Source organism: Cynoglossus semilaevis, chromosome 5 (assembly GCF_000523025.1).
Source record: "Cynoglossus semilaevis isolate Cse_v1.0 chromosome 5, Cse_v1.0, whole genome shotgun sequence".
Lineage (NCBI taxonomy): Eukaryota > Metazoa > Chordata > Actinopteri > Pleuronectiformes > Cynoglossidae > Cynoglossus > Cynoglossus semilaevis.
In genome coordinates, this window is record NC_024311.1 from 3542699 (window position 1) to 3556758 (window position 14060).

The 14060-nt window shown below is 40.4% G+C and overlaps 1 protein-coding gene across 1 annotated transcript; it reads left to right on the plus strand.

Moving 5' to 3' along the window:
• Window positions 1–1620: 1620 nt before the first annotated feature.
• On the plus strand, window positions 1621–12883 carry cmtm4 (CKLF-like MARVEL transmembrane domain containing 4). Its single transcript, XM_008309940.3, has 4 exons — window positions 1621–2727; window positions 6915–7091; window positions 11173–11271; window positions 11867–12883. Exons 1-4 carry the CDS (start codon window positions 2542–2544, stop codon window positions 12029–12031), a joined length of 627 nt encoding a protein of 208 aa, XP_008308162.1. The 5' UTR covers window positions 1621–2541; the 3' UTR covers window positions 12032–12883.
• The last annotated feature ends 1177 nt before the right edge of the window (window positions 12884–14060 follow it).

Sequence of the window (14060 nt, forward strand, 5' to 3'; positions counted from 1 at the left end):
TAATGTCGCACTTGCGTCTTTTGAAGATTTGGTGTTGCTTCCAGCAGTAAATAATGAAAAGTGTTGGAACATTTCTACCTTAAACCTCTTCACCTTTAATGAAAAGGCCCTTGATCACTGTAGGCTCAGGCATCGTCCATATAAGGCTGTGTGCTTCTGATTCCAGTACTTTTGTATTCAGGACATATAGCGTAACCATGTTTCTGGCTGCATTTTTGTCATCGGAACTAATTTGGAAGTATGATTGTATGATTTTTTTTTTTTTTTTCTTTTCTAAAACGGCTACTTTTTGATTTCCAGCTCCTTACTCCAACAAAGATAAATAAAATGTTTATCAGACCCCTGGCTTCAATAAAAGCAAGAATCTAAACTATTTGTTGGTCAATTTAATGTGAAATGATGAAGTAAACTATTCACAGATTTGGTTCTTCAGGTTTAATGAAAATAGAAAAAAATGTCATTAACAACAATGTGTTCAAATTCAAACACAGCAGGACTAAATATATTACACATTATGTTTAATATGTTTCTGTATCAAATAGCTTTGTTGATTACCTACACGTTATATCCTGGTTTCGGTTAGATTTGCTTAGTTTTAACAGTTTGTATAATTAACATTATTTGGCATTTATTGGTTCTCAAAGCTGAAACATGCAGCTCCTTGAAACTGGAGACAGTTGTCACATTATCAACGTAACTAACTTCCTGGATACAACTTTGTGTTTCCAGTTACTCCAGTACTGCCAGCATCCCCAGGCACCATCCTGTTAATTGTAAAAACCCACACAACAGTGGTTTTGTTTGTGTTTGTTCTTAACTTAAAGTACATTTGATTTTTTTTTTTCTGCTGTGCGAACGAGATAAAACCAAGGACTGCAAATTAGTTTATCTAAGATGCACAGTTGGGCATGAGGTCATTTTATTTTAACTGACAAAATGTAGTAGCCCGGACATACAGTAACTCTAGTTAAATTGAAACAATTGTGACAAGGAAATACAAATGTCAGCAGTTTTGCTCCTTTGTATATTGTGTGTGACAGAAAGAGAAATGGAATAGGTCACAGTTTCGCACCAGGGGACAGGGAGGTGTCACTTTGTGTGTGGTTATGATGGAGTCCTTTCTACTGCAGTGTAGTAAACCTGCCACGGTGGACAGAAATGAAGCTTTTCCAGAATATTCTCAGGGCTGGTCGACACCTTGGTAGACATTTACAAACTTCAGTTTGCACCACAACTTTACAAATAGTTTTTTTTTTTTTTTTTTTTGTATTTTAATTTGCAGCTAGGGTTGCGTAAACATCACGGTCCCTTCACATTGCAGTAGTAAACTGTATCGACATCAATTTGCTGGTGAAATTCATAGACTCTGACAGGTGGTCTGGCTCCTATGTGCCAATCCAGTAGTCAGTCACAGGTGATATTATTCACCTTCTCCACCTCTGTCTATGTCATTTTAATTCACAAAACTGACCTCATAATATAAATGTCACAATTTTTTGCTTGTTAACAGATGGAGTATTAGTTTCATTTCCACAATATTCATTTAAGACCAACGGAACACGTTCGGAGGGGTTGTATTACGTCACCTTTGTGGTGTCACGTCTTAGTCCAGTTATATATATATACGTATATAACAAAACGTTATTAAGTCAAATTCTCACATATAACCTATAAATGGTCCTTGTTAAAAATACTAATAAAAGAAATGTTGACCCTCAGAGGTACTGAGACTTGAATGTCCAGTCTTGGCAGAGGGGCAACAGTACTGTAGTGGGTGTCCGTGAGCTCAGTACGTGTAACAGCGGTTCTGTGTGGAGAATGGAGGCAGATGCGGTGCTGTCGGCCTGGTTCCTGTTGGGTTCGATTGGCGGGCTGCTCAGGGACACTTGAGAACTGGCGCAGCGCCTTCACAAGAATGTGCCGTTCTGAGAGGGGCGGAGACAAACAGTGCCTGCATCCATGGCGGGTGGAGGCAGTCCGAGTGTAGGTCGGTGTTTTGAGATAGAGCGAGAGAGAGAGAGAGAGAGAGAGTAGCCTCAGTAGATTAACACGGAGAACATAAGCGACTCTACCTCTCTCTCTCTTTCTTCCTTTCTCGGTTCGTCTGGACCACAATGGCTTCGTGTTTTTTTGGGTTTCCCACAGCTCGGTGGGCGTTTGTTTTTTTTCTACTGTGCCCCTGAACTAACCAGAATCGTCCATGGCAGAGCAGAGTGACACACACTCGAACAAGTGACCCGCCTAACATAGTTCTGAGCGAGCGAGAGAGAGAGAGAGAGGGAATACAGCGACGCAGGAAGAAACGCAGCAGGGTGACATTTAAACGGATCCCAGCCGGATTTTCCTGCTTGTACCGCTGAAGGGCAGCCGCCGTGGATGTTTCCCCCGTGGGGTGGTTGTTAAAAGTGGACCATCTAGTTAGTTTTCTCCATCCACTTCCAATCTGCATGGAACAAAGTGTGCTTTCTGTCACCAAACCTGCGCCGTGAGCCTCATCTCCAGGCGGTTTGTCAGGACTCCAGCTTATACCCCGTAACCATCATGAGGACCACCGAGGAGACCGAGGGCTTGGACGGCGAGGCCTCCAACACGTCCATGATCTCCGGGGCAAGCAGCCCCTATCAGCCCACCACCGAGCCCGTCCACTCACGAACCGTGTTCGGGGGGTTAAGGTGTGACCTGGAGTACCTCAAGTCTTACTTTGGAATTTTGAAGGTGGTTGAAGTGGTAAGTGTTGGAGTGATCACAGATGATTGTCATTTTCAGGGATGTGCAGTATCATGGGAGAGTGTAATACCAACGGTGACGCATCATTGGTAGAAAACAATGACCCAACAATATTTCTGCCCTGTAACCCAGGAATGGGACTATTAAAAATGTGGAATAATGTTAGGTCCCAATATGGGAAGTCATGCTGAGTCGTCACGTCACAGTGGACAGAAGTCCATCAGAATTAATCAAATGTCCTCTTTATACAGTTTAGTATTTGAAAGCTTGAGTGTTGTTTGATCTCACCACTAGATGCTGCTACATTTAACCTACACTGTGTACATGAAAGGAGTTCACAGGAAACTGGGTCAGCCAGCCGACTAATTACAGTAACCTTCCCAACAATGCCTTACAGTAGTGTGGGATTCTGGAACATCTACCAGGATTAGCTTCCTGTTGTTTATCTTCAATGTTCTGATGGAGTGAACCATCTGAAGGACCATCACAGACATATTTTCTATAATTGAGACACAACAGAGTTTTCCCAGATCTAAACGGTATCATGAGTGGTGTCTGGTGAAGTCTGTAGATCCATGGCCTTTAGATAGCATCAGAGTAAAATACAACAGCAAATATGGAGCCAATGTTCTGGGAGACAACTATGTCAAGACTAGCAAATATGGAGCCAATGTTCTGGGAGCCAACTATGTCAAGACTGAGGAGGAGGAGGAATAATGAGAAATCAGGAAATAAGAAGGGGCAAAGAGCAGAAAGGGCAGTAATGCAACATCACTTATACCAACGACAGTAAAACACCAAAAAAAAGGAGAAGAAGAATTGAAGCTAAACAGAAAACATTTTTGACGTTATACTGAATCAACACACACTTAAACCAGATGTCTGAAGAAGCGGAAGACTCGGCAGCAACCGAGCATGTGCTCCCTGAGCTCTGACGTTTCACCAAAGGAGGAAATGTCTATCAAACCACAGCCAATTTTCTTCTTCTGCTGCCAAAATATTTAGACACAGTCCTGCAGACTCATATGCTCGAAGCTGTGTGTCCAACAACAGGAAAAACCCTGGAGTTCGGTTGAGGAAACTAGCAATTACCTCAAAAAACATTTGTGGGTAGCACAGCAAACGAATAGTCCAAACTGTCCCATAATATTGCTGCTTTACTCTCCTGTAGTTTTGTCTAATTTTTTGTTAAGAATTGTGGATTTTTAGGGACTGTTGGCCTATTGTTAGTGCCCAAGTTTGCAAGCTCTTGCACACACCTGTTACCTTTACCTCAGTACTTGTGGGAAGTTGGGGAGAACGCCATCTGTCAAGGCCTTCATTTGGCCCGTGCAGTAACCCAGAGTTAGCATTGAGGAGAACGTCATCTGTCAAGGCCTTGGGAGAGATTTGGCCCGTGCAGTAACCAAGAGTTAGCAAGTTCAAATTCATTGGTTAGGTTTTTGATTTATAAAACCCCTTGAAATCCTTGTCAAATGTTGTAAAGAAAACAGTTGACCACAAGTTGCTCATGTCGTGCTAATTCAGTTTCTTAGTGAGTGTTTTATTCTGTTGACTGACTTTTATTTGTCTAAAGGCTTTATGGTAAAACCGACTTTTTTTGTGTGTGTTTGCGTTAGCTTAACCAAATATTGCTCTACTTTGACAAACGATTTCCTACTTAGATATGTCTTCTTTGTCTTCATGTGTGGGGACACCGTTTGTAAGTTTCTAGAACTTGAAGCACCTGAAGTATGTTGCATAAACGCACATTTGTATTGTGTAGGTTCAGCTTCCATGCTGTTTAGCACACTTGCTAACAGCAAATTAGCAAGACTTGGCTTTGGTTTGGTTGTCTGTAAGCAGCATGTTTTTCTTGTGCAAGTTTAAAGGGATATTTACTGGCAAATATCAGCGGGGAAAATTGTGTATATAAGACCAGAACCAACAGAACCCTTGAGTCTGATACCGGTTGCTTTAGCCCATCTGCATGTCTCTCACCTGACTGCACGTTCGTATGGCTCTCAGGAAATGTTTTCAATATTACTTCCACGCCCAGCTATTGTTAGCACAGCGGATATCATTAAAATGATTAGGTCTTGACATTTTCATTGACCTGTGCTTGCTGAGGACCATTTTGTTTGTCTTCACTGGAGACCAGGGTTCCTTTCCACCACTAACAGTGCTGGAGTAGTTCTTTTTTTTTTTTCTCTCTCTCTTTAATTCACCGTTACCGTTCTGTAATGAAGTTACCAGACGTTCCCAAATGTCAGTGAGCACTTCCTCCTCTGAGAGGGACACTGTGTTCTGCTTGAAACATTACTTATTTGTAGCTTTTGTGGAGAGACAGAGACATGAACAGGGTCCATACATTGGTTAGAGACATCGATGGCGCTGCTGTTGCCATGGCCTCCAGGCTGAAATATAACCTGCACTTTGGCCACATTTTCCATCACATGGATGACTGTGGGCTGCAGCTGAAGCATGTTCAGCACTTTAGGTCATTTCTTGGTACATGTAGTCACAAAGAACTGGCAGTGTAGCCCATAATAGAAGCTGGTTTCTCCAGAGAGGCCAGCTTAGTGTGTCTGTCCACGGCAGATGGTGTTTCCCAGACAGTCTGTAAAAAAAAAACAAACAAATATAACACAAATGGAATTATATCTGAGAAGCTGCTTTTATGTAGAAGATAAAGTGCAGATATTCATATTAACCTCTTTGTATTTATGACAAATTGGTCGTGCGGGATTAAGGGTTGAAAGTAAGTGCTTTCTAACAAGATTATTCAGTACAATGGCTTATCTCCTCACACCTGCTACAGGGACTTGGGGATAGCAACAGGCCTCCTTCATGAGAAATGACATCATCCATTAATCCTAACAGTTCGCCTCTATTGTCTGGGTGTAACCCTTCTTTCTGTGTTATAACCAAGAGGGACTGGTATCTGTCCAACAATAGTCGTGTCTTATTAGCAGCATAAAGTGAGGCTTTGTTTTTGTACCGTTTGCAGTGAAGTACCAGAGGTAATTGCATCACTGTGATCTGTATTTGTGGATTTCTATGAAGGTTATTTCAAAGATCTCAAGACTAGAAAAAAACTAAAAAAGTAAAGATAATATTTACTACTCAGCAACTGGATAACAGTTGTTGGCTATTGAAGTTTGGCATTATATTTCATTATAACATTTTAGAGATCATTTGGAAAATGGGTTTAATGAGCTAGACGTGATTAATCCTGGTATTAGATAATATGAAAATTCCTATTGGGTTTTACCGACATCTCTGTCATAATGACAGGTGGATACAAGTGACATCATCGATTTTAAAGCCATTAACATAATAGAACGGTTTGTTGACTGTCAGTCTGAGCTTTACAGCCCTCTGATCTGAACGTTGACAGCAATTAAGAGTTCCATAACATTCCATAGTCTGCTGTGGACAATACAACAAACAGGAAAAAAAAAACTACTTTTAACAGTCGGACCAAATAAAAGGGTTGGACTGGTCTCTGTTTACCCTCTGTTTGACCTAGAATCTAGCAGTGACTTTTACTGACCCATCCATTGAATATACATGAGTGTTCTGAGGGGAAATATACTGCTGTAATCCTGACTTTTTTTTTTAGATTTTCTTTAAAAAATAGAGGCTGTAACAACTTCACAAAACTGTCAGCAGCGGTAAATGTTCTGATGACAGGACCGTGAGTAAGTCTGACGAACATTCAACAGATTTTTGACGTGTTTGTCAACGCTCAGTGTGAAACAGCCTCTTATTACTGCTATTGATGCTTTGGTTGTAAACGGTACCTACATGTACTGTTTTTTGTTGTTGTTGTTTTTTTTTACCTCGAATTCAACTCAAACACAACATTCTGTCTATTTTCTAGACTTCTAGAACTCTTGATTAGTCACATGGTGCAGCAGTTATGACGGAAATGTGGGGTCCATCAGTGCCAGTCCATCAGTGGGCTGTATGATAAAAAACGAACAATCAATTCACCAGTTTTCCATGATTTTAGTCTGATGAAAGAAACATGGTAAATCAACACACACATATTAACTAAATAAGGTATAAATCAACACTATTAATACAAGACCCAACCCAACGACATGATCACAGCACATCGAGAAACACAAGTGTGTCATTTTATTCAGTGCAGTCTTAATTCATTATCTGGAATAACTTCCTGTTGTTTGCTCTCCCCTCAGGTTTTATCACTTATTGGATTAATCTGCATAGAGACAATCATGTTGTGTTCCCCTTGCGGAGCAGTCTACTTCTTTGAGTTCGTCAGCTGCAGTGCCTTCGTGGTGACGGGAGTCCTGCTTCTCATCTTCACTCTCAGTTTCCACACCAAGGTGCCCCACGTCAACTGGAACCTCACAGTGAGTACAACAAAATCCTTCAGTAACGGTGTCCAACTACTGGGGCGCAGGCCACTTTTTTCCCCATGAACCAACACATGCAACTGACATATATAAATATGTACAAGGTTTTTTTTCGTCTTCCTTTTCTTCTTTTGCTTCATCTTCCTTTTATTTATTCATTTCTTAAAATATTTGAATAATTGTGGTCTAGAGTATTTCCTTTGAAAGTCTTTCAAGTATAAAGAAAATGTCTATAAATGCATCCTCAAGCCTCCCTCAGCTTCTTACACGGTCCGTATCTCACTTTTTCTTCATCTTAAACTACATGATAATGGAGGACATTTGATTTGTCCCCTGAAAATCTTTCTCCATCAAAGTCGAGTTCTTTTAATCACACAATGGATGTGAAGGTGAAAACTGGTCTTTAAAGAGCGATGAAAGAGTTGGAGACTCTTCAGACAAACAAAGATAAGAAACTTCAAGAAAAATGTTCTTTCACGAAGCTCAGTGTGTTTAGAACTGAGCGCAGTTCCACTCTTTACCACCGGGATATGCAACGTCAGCTGGAAGCAAATTAGCTGGTGGGTGTTCTCCAGCAGATACTGGTTGACTTTCAGTATTTGCCCACACACACGTACGTACACACACTCACACAGTGGTGTGTTCTAAGCCAACTCTTCTCTCGTGAGCAGTGGAAAGAGATGTTTGAAACTCTTATTTCAGGGCCCACATCTAACACACTCTACTGATTATGACATAGCGAATGTTAAGCCATATGTTTTGGTAGAACCGTAGCTAATAGACCGTTGAAGTTTTCCACCTTAAACAAGAGGAAGGACAGGGGGCTTTTGGCCTTTCCTTCTGGCGCGGTGACAATCAAAAGCTAAAGAAAAAGCTTTTAAAGATGATGACTTTATGAGATCGGAAAACCTTCTGTTCATTCTTTTCTCCGTCTTTCCTTTTCAGCTCTGATGAGTTCTCCACTCAGGTGATTTGTAACTATAGCAATATGTCATTAATATGGACTTTTTGGTTTTTGGAAGTCATTTGAACCAAGGATCCCCAACCTCCGGTCCGTGGTCTGGTGCAGGTTCTTAGATAATTTGGTACCGGGCCACAGTGAGACACTTTTTTATTTTTTTATTATTTTTTTTTACTAATTTACTTCATTCAAAGAGAACCCACTCACTATTTACTTTCTTCATTCAAAGATAATCTGGCAATATTAAAAAAATAATGTCATTGAGGTTGCAATTCTAACAAAAGTCTTAAAAATATCACTTTTAAAATGTATCGATCCTCAATGGCGATTAAACAACTCGTCTGCAGTAACAGTCGGTATCGACCGACTGGTCCCTGGTACAAAAAAGGTTGGGCACCGTGGATTTAACCCACAGCTGAGGTTTCATAAAAGCTAAAAACGGTTGAAAACAGAAACAGGAAAGAAAAAAAAAAACGTACGTTTTTGGTTTCTTAGACAAATGATTTTCTTTTAATACGTGAAACATCTGCTGTTCACAGTTCTTCTTTTCTCTGTTCTGACTCAGCTCCAACATTTCACTGTAACAGCGGCTGTACCACGCAGTAGTGCTTCGACCTCACACTGTTTATGTTTACCAAGTTCAAAGCTGCTCCAGTGAAACAGGCCTGGAGGGGTGAGGGTGGGGGTGGTTCTAGTTTAGTTCTAGTTTTTTGACACCTCATCGACTGCCTGCTTCGGCTCTTCATTCAGTCACTGAGGGGGGAAACACAGGTCGTGACCCCTGGCTCCACCCAACGCCTCCCAAGAAACAAAACCAAAGAAACTGGGGTTTTGTTTTAAAGACCACAGTGACTTTCAGTGGTTTTTACTCGGTGAGTTTATGTTTTTGCACAAGAGGGAGTTTAAACTCAAACAATAACTTGCCCTCCCCTGCAGGGGCGCTATGATACATTCAGGTTTACAGGCGAAATAAGAAGTCTGACCCGTTTAATCCATCTGTTACCGAGTCCTTTCTGAGACCCAGTCTCACCTGATTTGCCTGTCATTTTTAGTTGACTTCTTGTAACTCTTCCAAATATACAGTACATATTAAACCATCATTTTAGAATCCATTTGTATTTGCCTCCTTCCCTCTGTTTATGCACTGAGCCGCTCCATGCATAATGGAGGCTATTATCTGCTACATTCATTAATGTGTCATCACCTCAGATTGAAAGCCTTTTTACCCGTCCCTTATTTACTTCACGTATGAATGGAATCCAATAAACAGTTTCCACCACGGCACATGAAAGACATCAAATCTAGTCTTTGTCTACAATAAGGAGTGACGTCCAATGTTATGTTTTTCCCCTGGTAACTCACTGCAACTTAAGACGGTATGAGTTTCACATTTATTATTCTGAATCCTCTTGTGGTTTTTAAAGATGCAATTTTGGAATTATTTGAGCAATAAATAGAACCGCATATGGTAACATGAATCGTGTGAGTGGAGAACTTCTCCCTTTTATGTACACAACTCAACGGAGGAGGGCGCTTCTCAAATGTAACAAAAACAAAAAAAAAAAAACTTTTGGAAACTTGTGAATATTTGTGACAAACCTGTGGGATTTCAAAATAAAATAAAACCTTTTCCAGAGTAGCTTTTCAACAAAAACTATGTATATATATATACATACTGTATATATGTATATATATACATATATGTGTATATATATATATAGTTAGAAATGCTTGTAGATTTTGCACTTTGTCAAGTTGCAAATGTCTCCGGTATACATATATGTGTATATATATATATTGTTAGAAATAAAATGAACCCTCGGCTCGTGAGAAAATGACCCCTCCCCTGTGGGACGAGCTTTTAATATATTTTCTGGTGCAGCTGTGTTTCTGTTTCACTCGGTCCTGGCCTGCAGCTCTTGCAACGTTAGCAACACATTTATGGCTGAACGTGCTGTTAATTATTTGTTGCAACAAAAGCTGATTTCATCTCAGCATGACTGGCAGTGTTTCCCAACCGTCGCCTCCTGACCTCGACGACCTACAGTAACACTGGTCGTGCATGAACTCTTTGTTGAAGTCGATCATAATCCACAGGTTCAGTGTTAAGTAGTGACTGACTATTTATGTTTAACTTTGTCCTGTGTTCAATGTAGAAGTCTCTCTCTCTCTTTCTCTTTTTGACATGGACACACAGTACGACCAGTTCAACTTGCTGAGCGTGATAGACGTGTGTGTGTGTGTGTGTGTGTTTGCCTGAGATGAATAAACCCGTTGCGTAAATGTGACTGAGCAGAGTTCCAGGTGAGTGTAATAACCCAGGTGAACGTTGACTGTGTCAGTTGGTGTGTGCTGTCACACAATAGTTCCATATTAATCAGTAAATGATTAAACCCTGGATCAGGAAAAACAGGACTCTAGTGTGAGGTTGTGTGTGTGTGTGTGTGTGTGTGTGTGACTGCTGCAGGCTGCTTGCTGAGTTGTGTGTGTGTGTGTGTCGGTGTCAGTCATTCTTGTGTGTGAGAGTGTGTCACAGGGCCATTGTCTGAGCTTTGTGTGTCATATGAGACCACGTCTGCCATGATCACGATCACACACATCTGATCACGAGGGCTGTGGCCCAGTCAGGCCCTGTTAACCCCCTCCTGGTTGGAACTAATGAAAAGCTCTCTCTCCCTCTCGTTCCCTCACTAGCCTTTTCTGTTCTTTTCTTTTTCTTCTTTCTCTTCAACACAAACACACGTACACTGGTTTTTGTGTTAGGTATAAACAGAAACTCTTATTCCTTACCCTCACTTTAATGTGATGCAAACTTCATATAACTGAAATTGGTGGATAAACTCCCTTTAAAGGATACTACTACTACTACTACTACTACTACTACTACTACTACTACTACTAATAATAATAATAATAATAATAATAACTCTGGTGTGTGTTTTTTTTACCCCTGACTTGTGTGCTGTATACCGTGCTGTTCCAAGTACTGACAAAGTTACAGTATTTGGGTGAATGCATTTAAAAAAAATAAATATTACTGGTATTTATTTATTATTTATTTATCAGGACTAAATGACCTGACTTGAATCCTATGTGTTTTTGTTTATCTTCCTGTAGGACCTGGTCAACACGGCAGCCAGCACTTTCTTCTTTGCCTTGTCATCTCTGGTTCTGGCCTGTGTAAACCACAACACTTCAGCTGAAATAGCAGCTGTGGTAAGATGAGACCAAAAAATCAACAAACTATATCTATTTATCAATCTGTCTAGGTATCTACATATAGATATAGATATCGATAGAGATATAGATATATCTCTATCTATATATCTATATATGTGTGTGTGTATGTATGTATACACAGTATATGTGTATGTATGTATGTATGTATATATGTGTATGTATATATGTATGTGTATATATGTATATATGTATGTGTATATATGTATATATATATATATCCATCCATCCATTTTCATCCGCTTATCCGTTACTGTGTCGCGGGGGCTGCAGTCGCCTCCCAAATCACATTGCACCGTACCAAACCTTCCTGCGGGTGGTGAGTCCACTGGAAGGTATTAACCGCCCTAACCGGGATTCGAACTTGCCCAGGAGGTGAACCCCGGGGGTCCACACCAATGACAGAGACATTGCCTCTGGGCCAAAGCGCCACTTATATATATATATATATATATACACTACATGTTTATGTGTCACATTCACTGAACTCTTTTGGACACAGATAAGGTAAATGAGTTTCTTTTTTCAACTTGACACCACGGTTCTTCTGCATCCTCTTCTCACCTGGATGTAGGTCTTTGGCTTCCTGGTGACAGCTGTTTACGGAGTTAACACCTTCCTGGCCATACGAAAATGGCGTCTGGGGAACGGAGGTCAGAGGGCACCACAGAGCACCGACTACATTCGAGCGCGTACAGCTTCTCGTGGAGAGATGGAGACACGGCCAGAGCTTGCATAAGAGACTCCGGGGAGATTGAATTGATCATCTTCTGCTTCCAGGACAGGAACTCTTCATCTGATAGGACGATGCAGGGCTCACATGATGTTTGAATTTTCATCACCCACACACGTCTTAGTTTTAAAGACAATAAAAAAAAACTCTGATTATTGATTTAGCCAAGCTGCAGTTTTCAAAACAAGAGCATCTGCAAACCTTCTGATCCACATGATTCCTTCGAATAGTTATGAAGGATAACCCTCTCCACCCTGATGACGCTGTTGGCATTTGAGAAAGTGTGATTCACTGTGAATGAAGTAAAGTCGAGGAAAAGTCATCCTTCGTTTGTTTGCTAAGTTAATGACGTTACCGTCTGAGAAGTCGATTGCGATCGCGGACCTCGCGAGAAACTGTACCAGGAATGAACCAGCAGAACACTGAGGCACCTTGATTATTTTTGCCCGGACCTGGGACTAAGGCTGAACTTTCGTGACACATGCCTTAAACGAGACCTTTAGAAACTGTGGCTGTTGACACTGTAGGGTCATTGACTGAACTGGCTGAAAAGAGCTTAGTTAGTACTAATGGATGAAATAGTTCATGACAAGACCAAAGTAAAAGACAACGTTTTTCGATTTCATTCCACTAATTCTGTGTCGTGTGTGTGCAGCTTCTGTACCATTGGACAGCACTGTGATCCCGGAGGACGTGATTGGCTGTGGGAACACATGACTTCTGCCTTTAATATAAAGCTTTTGTTCCTTCCACCTTAAATTACACGAGGTTAATTTAATGAATTCAATAGCAGGTGATACGTTTAAAGTCATTACCTTTACTAACATGGATTATCTCAACTTGAAGGCATAAAAAAAATGAATGGCCGTAAATTAATGAAGACAACCAGTTCTGTTTGCTAATAATCTCAAAACAAGTCTGTTCCTTTAAAAAGTTGCTTGTGCTTAAGACATACCTGTTCCTTTAAAAAGTTGCTTGTGCTTGAGACAGCACTTATGGCCCAGCTGACACCATTTACCATGATTTTATCAATAACCATGGCTCACTTAAGTTCGAGTTGAGCACTCAGTGGTTTTAGCTGTTTATTAGTGCTATCCACTTAGCGGTTAGCTCCAAATTGCTATCAGCAGCTGGTTGAAGACCCGGAGTTAGCTTCAGGTTGCTAACAACAGCTAGCACAGGCTGGAATTTAGAACATTTTTTGATTTCAAAGTCCACTGTTAGCTTTCACTGTCGCTATTGCTAATGCATCAAAATGGCCAAACCATCGTTAACATTGAAAATGTTGTTAATGATGCAGTTTTATTTTTTTTATTTTATTTTTTATTTTTTAGCTCAGGAATGTGTGGTTTGCACTTCTTGTCTTTGACCCTCTTTAAACTTGGTCCCTAGAGTAACCTCCTAGACTCAAACTTTTTTTTTTATTCTGACCACTGCTCTAAACCTCAGAGCAGATAAAACATCCACCCACTTCATGTAATTGATTTCTGGGGGCACAGATCCATGGTTTGAAACCACTGACATTAAAGAAATGCACAGTTTTATTGTTTTATAGTCTACATTTTATATACATTTTAACAACCAGTGCTTCAGCAAACATTAGCAAACCTTAAAAACCCACATAAACATCCTAGCTAATCTGCCACCCCTTTAAAGCTGTCCGGTTTTAATTTATTTTATATTCTAATTTGCAATTCAGTGATAGTGACTGTGGTAGAACTGATGGAAATATTTGCTCCCCTCTGATTTTTACGTACTTAACACGTTTATTCCAGTAATTCTAAAAAATATTCCAAACCAGATTGTGCCTCAACCTGAATAATGTGTTTTTGTTTTGTTTTTTGGTGAATGCGCACACACAGGTTTTCTCATTTCGGTCGTACACCTTTGAGAAAATGGCCTTGAAAATGTTTTGTCAGGATACAAAAGAAGTGCTGGTATTGCAGGACATTTAAAATCGACCTACTGGCGCCATCTCATGGTTGTATCGTGAAATGCTTTCCTAGTAGTTACATAATGACGTTTGACCACGTTA

What these genes read in the sequence shown, in the direction of transcription:
- cmtm4 (XM_008309940.3), top strand. Translation starts at nt 2,542, where the DNA reads ATGAGGACCACCGAGGAGACCGAGGGCTTGGACGGCGAGGCCTCCAAC. An exon ending in TTTTGAAGGTGGTTGAAGTG is followed by an intron (nt 2,728 to 6,914) that starts GTAAGTGTTGGA and finishes CTCTCCCCTCAG; the next exon opens with GTTTTATCACTTATTGGATT. An exon ending in CAGCTGAAATAGCAGCTGTG is followed by an intron (nt 11,272 to 11,866) that starts GTAAGATGAGAC and finishes ACCTGGATGTAG; the next exon opens with GTCTTTGGCTTCCTGGTGAC.